This window comes from Haemorhous mexicanus, chromosome 9 (genome assembly GCF_027477595.1).
Source record: "Haemorhous mexicanus isolate bHaeMex1 chromosome 9, bHaeMex1.pri, whole genome shotgun sequence".
Lineage (NCBI taxonomy): Eukaryota > Metazoa > Chordata > Aves > Passeriformes > Fringillidae > Haemorhous > Haemorhous mexicanus.
The window spans coordinates 19,269,428-19,281,742 of record NC_082349.1 but is presented as its reverse complement, the minus strand read 5'-3'; the positions used below and the strand labels follow the sequence as shown (position 1 = coordinate 19,281,742).

Below are 12,315 nucleotides of genomic sequence, written 5' to 3'. Positions count from 1 at the left end.
TTGTCTCTCTGCAGTAGAACTGTTAAGTGACTTAAACCATTAATTTAAATGAAATACCTTAGGCAGAGTGTAAAGTTTTAGATTGAATGGAAAGCATTTTTAAAGAAAAAAACCTTTCCAAAATGCACTATTCTCCTGTTATAAGAACATCTTTCATTTTCTTCCTACCTATCTTAATGACTTAATAATGCATGGAAGGCTATAAGGGATATAAAGGATATAGCCTTTGAATAATTCTTGGCTTGATATTGCTTGCTCTTGAGGAGTAGAGGTTATACACAGTCAAATGCAGCAAGGTCTTTAAACAGGATTCTATCTCCAGTCTTTGAAGAGTGAGGTGAGCTAAAAATACTCTATTTTATATATTATATGCTGTGATGTGAGAAGCAGCATTTCTTAGAGTCATGCCATGCAGAGTCTACATAGCAAAGTGCAGGTTTCTGATTTACCTGTGAAGTAATATTCTTTCAATATAATAATGGCTAAAAAGTGTTCCTGTTTGCAATGTGTTTCAGATATGAAAACATATATTTTCTGATTAATGCATTTGCTTCTAAATGTACCCTGTAGCACTGTGCATCTCTCTGTCACAGAGGAGTGCATTAAATTGTTACCCACTTCATGCACAATTGACTGAGTGCAGTCACTGTGATGTCCTGAGGTTTAAGACAAGAGTAGGTTTTTCAATCATTTAATCTCTGAATGCTTTCTGTCTCATAGTGGGCAGCTCACTGGCAAATATACAGATGGTTTCTTTTGAGGGCAACATAATTTTTCTGAAAGACTAGTTCCACTGATTGAACAGAGTCATGCTTTAAACTATTTCACTTTTAACCTGAAACTTCCTGTATCTCTTTATTATGTCAATGTTACAGCCCTTTGTTGTCTTATTTTCTTATTGTGGAGTTATCTCATGCTACTCATCTCAACTTGATTTTCTTTTGATAAGCTAAGTTAGCTCAAAAATCCTTTTGGAAAGTGTTCAAATTATTTAGGTTTTTTAAATCATTCTAGTCAGGAAAGCTGCTATGCAGTGCTACCCTGCCTATAACTACATACCTTCTTTTAAATTCTTTGACTGTAATGCACTGGGAGCTGAGGGGGAGGGGGGAAAGAAAAAGACTTCTTACCATTGATGATAGTGACTTCTGTTTATTTTATCTGAGTCCCATGTCCTGCATTCCTGGAGGGATTTTTGGTTTGATTTGGGTTTTTTTTTCCACGTGGAATTCTGTGGAGAAGCATCATCTTTTTTCTTTTTAGTTGGTTGGTTGGGGTTTTTTTTTCTCCTTCCCTTCCCCTCGTCTTCTGGGACCAATTAACCCATCAAGGAAGATTGGTTTTTCCTCACCACTTCAGCCCCTGACATGCAGCTGTTTTGCTTTTGGTGGCACTTACCAGTGGTCTAAAGCTCATCAGCAAAATATGGAGCAGTATCAAGCTACCAGTTCTGGCAGAATTCTTTTAAAAACAGGATTCTCTTTCATCATTTCCACTTCACTGCCTTAGATGCTGAAATTCCTTGAAGTCGTGACAGCCCAGCCAAGGCTTGTTGCAGTGTTTGTGTTCTTTCTAATTGGAGCATATCAGGTGATGTACCTGACAGAAGTTTACATGTCCTGGTGTTCTGTTTATGCATTTAGCCCAAAGGACTCTTGAATGATACTGATTAATTCCTTTTCTCTTAATTGCCAAAATCTCCCTTCCCTGAGTTAGATATCAAGCTAACCAGCTGTAATCATGCAGTGCTTTTATTTCAGAAAATTACCTTATCACTCTTACTTATCTATCTTTGTTACCATGAGTGGTTCAGGAGCATTTTGAAATGGCTAGCACAGCAGTTTTTCAGTTCTAGTTTATGTTCACTAAACTCATTAGTGAGTTTTTCCTGCAGTATGGAGAGAAGGTTATTCACTGATCTTTTTTTTCCAATATTTTGCAACGAAACAGCATTAATACAGCTGTTCCACATTCCACTTAACAAAAAGAAAAAAATAAAAAAATAAGCATGACTGTAACTATTGTCTGACATGTATTTTTCTCTAATGGTATTTGTCCTTCATCAGTGCAAGCTTATATTCCACTTTATTGTGTTTATGCTGATGAACTAGAAGAAAAGCTTGATTTTTCAAAGAAATAAAAAGAAAATTTGCTGTTCCAGTAAATACAATAAATATTTTATTTTACAAAGTGTGTGTTTTGATTAAACAGAACGTCTCACAATAACATTTGCAAAATTACTCTCTTCAACTATATTCACACTTAAGGTACTGCTAAAAGATTTTTGCTTTGTTCTTACAATAATTCTAAATCCAAATATCGCTCTTTAAAATGTATTTTTATTGGAGAATATGTAACTGGGTAGTCTTAAGATGAGTCACCTTTTGCTTCTATAGCTGTCATGGAAACTGGCAAGATGGAAACATTGCCAAAAAATTGAGACGTGTTGGCAGTGTTTTAAATTCATATACATCATCTTTACCTGTAACATGGTTTTTCTTAATCAGAATTACCATTAATGAAGATAGGATAGGCTTTGCAAAAACCAAGCACTAGTGCATCTTGCTGATGTGCAAATTGATCAGAGCCACAGACTTCATGTGTGTGTACATTTTGTCTAATGCACCCTGAGTTAGTTAGTGGCTCTTGTGTATTCACAGTGGTTCTTGTTGCCTGCAGCAACACTCCTATTGCAGCAGTGTTTTAGGAGAGTTGATGCACGATTCCAAAAACTTAAGTTACGTTTTTGCAGTTATCTGGGGAGAGGGCATGTTCCAATCCTAACAAATAGGCCTGAATGCTGTGGGGTTATTCTGTCTTGAAACAGTTCAAATTCAGGCTGGCTTGGTCCTGCAGTCCCAAATCAGCAAATACAGTTCTAATGCCTCAGTGCATTTGGTGCTGATTTTCTCTCCATGAAGCTTTCTGTGCCTCCTCTTGAAGAAAAATGAAAGTAATCTAAGCAGTTGTTTCAGCATAAACTTCATTAGATATCCTTAACTGTGGTGAGACCATCTAATCCTTAGTTCTTTATTTACATGTCTGTTACTTGGGTATAAAATGGCAAGCCTGACACAGCATGGGATCACTGTAGGAATACACATTGAGATTTCTTCTCCATCAACTGATTTTATACTCTCATCTTGGCAATTCAGCAGTCAATTTTGTTTGGGTTTTTTTTTCTTCTATTTTTAACTCTATTTTAAATAAGATTTTATTAAATCTAGCAAATTACTTGTAAAAATGGATTGGTGGGTTTTTGTTAGTTTTAATGAAACTTTTGGAAGCATAGGCCATGCTTTGATTCATGGCAAATGTTAATTTTAAAATAGAAAACTCCTCAAAAGATTTAAAAGAAAAGCAGGGAAAAAAGCACAATTACAGGCTTTGAAACTTTGCAGTCAATCTCTTTAGACATGTGAAGAGATTTGAACACAAATGACTTTTCTGAAAATGCAAAAAAAAAATCAAAACAACAAGCCTCTCCTGCTATATTTAAATTTTTCAAACTCAAATGTGAGTCTGTATACTTTACAATAGCTCAGTTGTTACAGGTATGACCATGTTTTTAGAGATAGAAATTTATGTGAAGTCACATAGATTAATCTGAAGAAAAAGGCTCTTTAGATTTAATTATTTCCCTGTATTCAGAAAAGATTTTAAGACATTAGGAAGAAATCAGAGGGATGTAAGGTAGAGTTATGATGAGGGTGGGAACACACTGAAAATCATATTTCTGCATTTGAAAGTAAATAAACTGTGCCTACCCATCTGTAATGAAAATTACCAAAACATGCTATCCTATTTCCAAACAATATATGCTGCTGGATATTTGGGGGTTCTTAATGTGTTTTCTTGATGGTTTTTTCCCATATTTTTTGTAACTTGGATGGCTAACAATTTTAAGAATTGCAGTTTAAACTTCACAATCTTTAATTTATGATTTGCTTCTTCCATTGAAATCATGATGTAGAATTCCTGATTCCTGCTGTCTGCTGAGTAAAAGGCTGATGTTCTCAGTTCTTTGTAACTAACACTTGCTGGTTTTAAGAGTATAAAGTGCTTTCTGGTCACCTTTCATCTGTCCAAGGTTAAAGTAATCTTTTACTCAACAACATATGAGAGTATATAACCACACTTCATGCTTTTTTAAATGTTTGTTAATCAGCTTTACTTGGGATTCTATCTTGATGGATCCATTTCAAATACTGCACTAATTAAGTGTAGCCATCTTTCCAGTTGTTAAAATGCACTTCTGAAAATGAGAAGCTTTTGATGATCATTAAGAGAGGAGAAGTTTCAAGTGCTCATTAATGGAGGCTATTCCTTCTGCCTTGCTCTTACTAAAACCAGACCTTAATTCAGTGGTATTCAAATCTATATGCTGACAGCACTTTTTCTACCTAGGAAAAGAATATCCAGATGGTCTCAAATCTTCAAGATGTGAAAATGCATTTAAAAGACAACTTTGAAAATATACATTGAGACTTAGAATATAGGGGGGAAGTAGTTACTAGTTAGAGCTATAAAGCTGTATATAAATGTATCATGCACTTGTACTAATGGGTTTCATTATGGGTGCCAAAGAGCATTTTCTGTAATGACTAGTTAGGAATAGTAGGAAAATGGAAGGGAAGACTGTGAGGGTCTAGTCTGTCTTAAGAGTCATGTTGGTCTCCAGTAGTTCTCTCTAATTCTGAAGAATTGATGCTGTTTTAAAATACATTTGGGGGTTTTACTTGCTCTTTATTTATAACCATACTAATCTGGGACAGCTCATCAGTGTACAAGACTTATATTCATCAGAATGACTTCTTAAACACATCTGTATAGGAGCTAATAAAATGACTGGATACTGTCTAAGCTGATTAACTTTTTAATAAAACTTTAGACTTCCGTAGAAACAGAAACTTTATTTATGTAAATAAATAAAGTAGAGCAGGTTATGATTTTCTCTTAATTATACTGACTTCTTACTAATCCAGATGAACCATTTGCAGTGCTTCATTTTGATCTGGTTTTGATAGTCATACATAAACTTATGCATCTGTGTAATTACTGATGTAGCTTTTTTCCTCAATAATGAACTACATCATGTGTTTCCTGTATCATTATCTGAATCAACATCTTAAGTAAGCTGACTTTTACAGTAGCAGTTGGCTTCTCATTCAGGATAAATGGAAATAATTCAATTACAGTAGCAGTGCTATTTTAAAGGACTTGTAACACTTTTGTTAAGATTCTTAAGAAACTGGTTTGGAAAAGTAAGTGTAGATACAGCAAAGTTGATGGACTTTACTCAGATTTTGGTTTCTTCTATTTTATTCATCTTTACCTATGTAGAGATTCAGGTGTCCCCCATCTGTCCCGTTTTCCCCCCCCCACCAACTCTGTTCATTTATGTTCCTCCTTTCTGTCCTTCCTCTACCCCTTAAGTGAATATATGTTTTATATATATAAATAAAACCTCTCCAGTAAATTCTAATCAGTTTTTCTTCTCTGCACAGTCCCTTCAGTCTGGGTATGTTCAGTACTAAAGCCTTGCTGCTTTGGTGAAACCTGCTGAGCTCTTCAAATCAGTGTCCTTCATGATGGAGAAGAACTGAAGAAGCTGCTCATTAAAAGGAGGAACCTGCAATACAAGATGTATTAATTCCTTAACACCAAGAGGAGACTTCTTAACAGGCAGAAATTTATTGTTAATGACTACTGCAGATGCACTGAAGTTGAATTTATGGAAATTACTACCCCTTGTTATATACAAATTTAAATTTTTTATGTTGAGACAGCTTGAATATATTTCTAATGAATTTCATTAAGACATTTATTAACTTGTGTACAGTGTTAAAATATGTATTAAGAGAATATTTTGGTAAACTATATATAAAAATTATGTAAAAACTAGAATATATTTTAATTTAGGGTCTACTTTGCTACAAAAATGTGTATTTTAAAGAATTTGTACATGTTTATCAAAGATATAATTTTTTTATGAACAAGAGATTTTTCTTGTTTTATGGGTCCATCATTATTGCTTAGAGCCTAATGTAATTTACTTTTTTACTAATTGGTCTTCTGGTAATTTGATGGAAGTCTAACTAGTGAGAGATTTGTTATTACAATATCAGCTAAAAGCACTCGATACATAGTCTGCTTTCCATTTCTGGCTGCTAACGTTTCTTAAGGAAACACAATGAAAGAAAAATAAAGGGAAAATATTTGTTGAGATGTGATGTAATTACATCTTCTACTGCAACAAAGAAGTAATTTATGTGATGACTCAATTGTACAATTAATGCTCTTTCAGTTTCTTAAAGGATTTATGTTTTGTTTTCAATGTGGAGTGTTAACTTTTGCTATGCAATATATGCTGCAAAAATGAAGGCAGACCAGACTGAAGTTGGTAAAAATGTACAATGAATTAGGTAGCACTGAATACTTGCATGCTTTTAACCTGCATTTGGCAGTATGTGTACAATTTCCTTAGCAACAAACAGTATATGTTGGTCATATATTAAATTTTTATCTATTAATTGGATGCTTTGTAAACCTGTACATGTTGTTAAGCATATGGCTGAGGTAGCCTCCTGTTTATGGAAGGTTTTTGTCATAGTAAAGATGCTCTTTACTCTGTGGAACTATATACAGGTCAGTCAGGTGTGATTAGGAACAAGGCTTAGGATGAAATGGTGTTACAGAGAGGTACTAAAGATCATGTGTAAAATTTTCACAAGTGCATGATAAGGAAAAGAATATAAGCAATTGTGAGGATTTTTTTTGCCCCTCATGTACAAGACAGAAACAAAACAGATTTGTTACCTGGGTTTTTTTTTTTTTTTTGCCATAGCTGCAGGAACTTGAAAATAAAACTTAGTTGAGTTGTCAGTCTTTGTTCCTCAAGACCTGTGAATACCCTGCATTTGCTTTACATCTGAAGTTAAGTGCTACATCATTTTTTAAAAGATGAGATCACAAATTGCTATGGAAAGTTGTACTGAAAGTGTTCAGAAGCAATACTGAGAGCAGCTATAAAAATCAAAATCACTGAATAAAATTTACATGCAATACTGTACATTTTTGCAACTGTGTATATGTAACATATACACACAAAGTAGCATGTGTGTGTATATATATATACAATATACTGTATATGAATTATAGATTAATAAGGTAATTCTACCTCTTACAAAGAATTTTCTCATTTACTTTGTTATAAATAGTTTTCCTTAATAAAATACTGATTAATTTTGAAATGTAGATATATATATATATATATATATATATACAGCTAATTGATAATAAAATGCCTGTACAAGCCAGCTTCCTTGTTTCTTGGTTTTTTCCTAGATCTTTTGATGATTTGATCTCTAACTGAAGATAACTTTTTCAGTCACCTTCTTTCCTGTAAACCATGTAATGTGCTTAAAGTAGGATAACATTGCAAAAGGCCACTAGCAAGATAGGATACCTCTTTTAACAATCTCTCCAAACCTTCTTGTTTATGTTTATGCTTTGTATAATGCCAGGTATTTGATCAACATGTTGATATTATGATGATGGCATTATATTTCAAAATACAGTGATTTCAAAGCTGTGTCTGAACTGAGGAATCCTTTCTGGGTGAGGCCCCTTGTTACAGCTGTAATACACCTTGACTTTTTTGCATATGCAACAGGTCTCTTAATCTCACCAACAGCAGGTTCTTCGTGCATAAGAATCTAAACAATTTAGCTTTCTTCTTCAACTTAAAACTAATCACAAATGGTTCTAACATTTGTTTAACCGTGTTGCTGATTTTCAGCAAATCTGTTGCATTGCATCATTATTTATTTGCCTGTCAGCCTCTTCTGCAATAGATGTGGACAGTGTGTAACTGTTACACAGCCACTCTAAAGGAATGGGAAAGCTGGGAATAGAGTGGATGCTTTCCAAGTTGCCCAAATTCTGGTGACAGTCTGATCTAAAAAACAACAAAAAGCTTCTGCAACTGCATTTGGATGAATAATGGATGGTGATTTGGATGTGCAGAGTAAATAATATACAGGAAGAACTGCTAATTAAGAGGGTTCTCCTACATAGGAATCAACCTCTCCCTTGGCCTTTTTCTAGACTTTTGTTGGTTTATTAGATGAAATACATAAATACCAGCTTATGTACAACTTTTTTTATTCATAAATAAGTCAGTATTCTGCAACAATCAACTTCTTAACAACAAAAAAAAAATTTGGAACAGTGAAAGGTCAGAAAGGTCTTTTAGAATGTTGTAGCTTTTAAGAAATAGCCTGAAATTTATTTATATATCCTATGTTCACTTGTCCTTGAACTTTACCATTTCTGTTCCTTCAAATATGAATATATCTGGTTCTGGGAGAACAAGTTGTAGTGCACTAGATCTCTAAAAACGTGAATGGATGGATCTAATAAATCTAAAGGTCTCTACGGGGCATAATATTGTGTGGCTAACATCTTATGAAACAGTTAATCATCATAATCTCTTTTTAAAGTATGCTTTATGAAGCTTTCCAGTTAGGGAGGTATTTCTTGTTACAAATTCAGAGACTATTTTTCAATTGCAGTACTGCAGAAAGAGGAGGATTTTAGTTTCTATAATAACTGTTCTTTACTGACAACTAAACAATGAAAGGCCTCAAAAGGTTTGACACTTGATTAGATCTACACTGTAAAGTGCAGCAGGCAAAAAAAATGGTAATTAAGGGCCTGATGAAGTAACTCACTGAGGCATGTCTTTAACCTTAAGCACATGAGCCATCTAATTAATTAAAAGTGAACATAGATATTCATGTTTGTAATGAATCTACCTTTGGATCGATATTTCTGTCAATTGTTACCATAAGCCTTTTTCATCAAATAAAATATATGCTGTATTGCAACATCCATTAACCCACACAATTTAACTTTTTAACTTGAAAAAATGTATATTGCAACTATAACTACCTCCTAATACATTCTTTTGGTATTGCTATTTGTTAGCATTAGGATTTAATATCTAAAAATGCCTTATGAAGGTCTCTGGTACAGATAATACCTTATGAGCTGTGATTGCTTGCTTTTGTAGCCTATACCTAACCTACCTGCAAAAGCAGTTTTTTCTTAAGCTCATCACAAAATTAACCAGCATTTCGTATCTGGAAAGCTTTTCAAAGTAAATGTAAGTTCTCTTACTGAGTTTCTTATTAAGTCTTGTCCAGGTTAAGGACAGTTACCATTTTGTCCCTGTTTGAGTAAAGCAGGGTAGGGTTCCTGGGAGAATCCCGTGACTAATTATTCTCCACTGGGGAATGGACTGTTAATGCCTACTCTTCAATCAGTTTTTAGTCCACCTCAGAGGCTGTTATTCACCTCTCCAGGAACTAATTTTGGAGCAAGACCATTTCAAATACTACACAGATCCTGTGTTTTCTGTGTGCTTGCCAACACCGGTGTTCACCTCTGGCAGGGTGGCAATGCAGGATTTCCTGTGGGTTGAGACAGGCTGAGGTTTATGAAGAGATGTAAAATGTTCAGATTGAGAACCAGCTTCCTCAAATAAGTACTATCTTACAAGGATTGGTCTATTTATTGTGTTTGAAATACTTCATTTGGAAAGTATATTGTTATTATAGACCAGTTCTAAAATTAACTAAAATTGCAGAAGCATACTGAGCTTACTCTTGAACAAAAAAAGATCAGAAAAAAATCTGTTAAAAAGTGAGTATCAGGCAGAAAAATTTCTACAGTTTATGGACCATATTTCAGAGAGAAGTGACTGATACTGGTTTAAAACCTTGCTTCAAATGAAAGTTGTGTAAATGGGTTAGACCCAGAATACTGGTAAGGCAGAAAGAAAAGAGTCAGACTGTGTAGCTGGAGTATTTCTGGAGCATGATAGGGTTTGGCTTTTTTTTTTTTTTCCTTCTTGATTTAACAAGTTGAAAATCTGCTGAATAATTCATGAAGAGTGGAAGGGCTGAATCTTCCTGGAATGATATACACTGTACGTACTGTGGCACAGGAGAAACTGCAAAGCTTTGTATCAGTTGCTGCCGTTTCTGCTGCCGATTGCAAGGTGCTGCTGCTTTTGCTGTTTTCACAGCTACAGAAACCTCAGTCGTGCTCTGGTCTGTCAACAGCCATTTGCCTCCCTATGGACCCACCTTCACCAGCTACAATCTGTGGACTCTCTTGCTGCCTACCTGCCTTGGACGCTGCTGGTTTTTGGATCCTTACTGCAAACAGCATTTTCTGGACCTTAAAGCTTGTATGACTGAAACCTGCCTTAAAGTCCTTCAGCTGTGCAGCCTCACGTGTGCTTGGTGAGGACTCCTGCAGCAGAACTTCTGACCCAGACAAGGATGGGATTCACAGGGCAAAGCCAAAACTGAGCTGCATTCAGCGAGATGCCCAACGCCTCTTCCTGGAGTGCTAGCTCGCCTCTGCTGCTGCTCTGGGAGGACTCCTCCGGGACTCGCATCTTTCTGTCGCTGCTCTACGCAGTCTTAGCTATCTCAGGGACTTTATCCAATGTGATGGTCATCTATTTAGTCTTCTCCTTCAAGAAGCTGCAGACAACCAGCAATGCCTTCATCGTGAACGGCTGTGCGGCAGACCTGAGCGTGTGCGCCCTGTGGATGCCCCAGGAGGCTGTGCTGGGGCTGCTGCCCCCCAATTCCTCCTCCCTTCGCTCGGCGGAGTACCGGCTGCTCCGAGGGGGGCTCCTTGGCCTCGGCCTCACCGTCTCCCTGGCCTCGCACCTGCTGGTGGCTTTCAACAGGTACGTGCTCATCACCAAGCTGCCCAGCGTGTACCAGGCCCTCTACCAGCGGAGACACACGGGCTGTATGATCGGGCTCTCCTGGGCCCTCGCCCTGCTCCCGGTCCCGCTGCTGCCCGGGCTCTGGACCCTGGGCTCAGCCCAGTCGGACGGCAGCTCTCGCTACACCGCCCTGCTCCTCGCCCTGGCCGTGCTGGGCCAGACCGCGCTGCTGCTCCACTGCTACCTCGGCATCGTGCGGCGGGTGCGGGGCAGCGCCAAGCGGGTCAGCGTCCTCAACTTCCACCTGCTGCACCAGCTGCCCTTCCCCGCCGCGCCGCCGCCGCCTCGCCGCGCCCAGCGCCGCCTCAGCAGCGTCTCCGTCCTGCTGCTCTGCTGCGTGTTCCTGCTGGGCACCCAGCCCCTGGTCTGGGTCAGCCTCCTGGGCTTCTTCCTGCGCCCGGCGCCGCCGGCGCTGCAGGCCGCCAGCTGGCTGCTGCTCTGCTCGCTCTCGGCCCTCAATCCGCTGCTCTACACGTGGCGCAGCGAGGAGTTCCGCCGGGCGGCCCGCTCTGTCCTGCCCCGCGGCGAGGGCCCGGCCGCCGCCCCACGCCCCTCGGCCGCCGCCGCGGGCCCCGCCGGTGCCCCGCCCTGCCCGCAGCTGCCGCGGCGCCGCGGCACGGGGAGCAGCGCCGCGCCCGCGGCCGCGCCGCGCTGAGGGCCCGGGGCAGCGCCCGGACCCCCGCGGCCGCGCGCCCCTCAGGCCGCTCCGCCCCCCCCGCCGGCGGCCACCGCCTGTCGGGCAGCCGAGCCGCCCCGGCCCCCGCCCTGGTAGCCCTCCTTCCTCTCCTGTTGCTCCTCTGTGACTCCACGCACTTCTTGCCCGCTCTCCCTTCCACCGCACGGCCAGGCAGCGCCGGGTGCCTCCCCGAGGCACCGGGACGGACTCTGAGGCGGGATCTCCCGCCCGCCCCCTCAGCTCCGCTCCCGGCCCGGAGCTGTCCGCCCCCCGGAGCCGGCCAGGACTCCAGCCAAAGCAGTGGATTTAGGAATCTGGGATAACCGGTAAATATGGCACCGCACGTAACTGTTGTTATGCTCTAAAGATTTCAGTATGAGACAGGCACCTAGACAGCTCTTTCTGAGACATATGCAAGTTTGTTTTTATAAAATCTATGTAATTCTTTCAACATTTAAAGTAGTTCTTTGAAGTGAGCTCCCTGAACGCAAGGTCGGTTTGTGAAGAACTGGCAGGTGTCTCATTACACACAAGCACACAGGCACCGGGAGCTCCTTCCTTTCCCCCATCATACCTGATCTCTGTGCTCCATGCAAGACCCTCCTTCAGCTTTCTCTGGGAAACTCCAGGATGATGCTGTCTGTGGAAACTGTTAAAAACAAAAACATATGCACCTTTGTGGTGATCTGTTTGGGATATTTTGTTTTGAAAGGTTTTTAAGGCCTGTTTTAACAAAGGTCCCTGCCTGTGGGCACTCGATAAAATACAATGCAATATGAAGGCTGGTGGTGTCAGTCTAACCTTGTCACCTGTTCAGCTACAAGTT

The 12,315-nt window shown here is 39.4% G+C and overlaps 2 protein-coding genes across 3 annotated transcripts in view; both read left to right on the top strand.

The window, feature by feature from the left end:
- The window catches only part of CDC14A (cell division cycle 14A), a 51,240-nt gene extending 43,921 nt beyond the window's left edge, over window positions 1-7,319 (top strand). For both annotated transcript variants that reach the window (XM_059854396.1, XM_059854397.1), the window contains one exon: window positions 5,508-7,319. In XM_059854396.1, coding sequence (XP_059710379.1) covers window positions 5,508-5,537 — 30 coding nt within the window. In that variant the 3' untranslated portion in view covers window positions 5,538-7,319. The remainder of the gene's footprint in view (window positions 1-5,507) is intronic.
- Window positions 7,320-10,397: 3,078 nt separating this feature from the next.
- GPR88 (G protein-coupled receptor 88) lies at window positions 10,398-11,468 on the top strand. Its single transcript, XM_059854222.1, has one exon. The coding sequence runs from the start codon at window positions 10,398-10,400 to the stop codon at window positions 11,466-11,468; it is 1,071 nt and encodes a 356-aa protein (XP_059710205.1).
- Window positions 11,469-12,315: the final 847 nt, after the last annotated feature.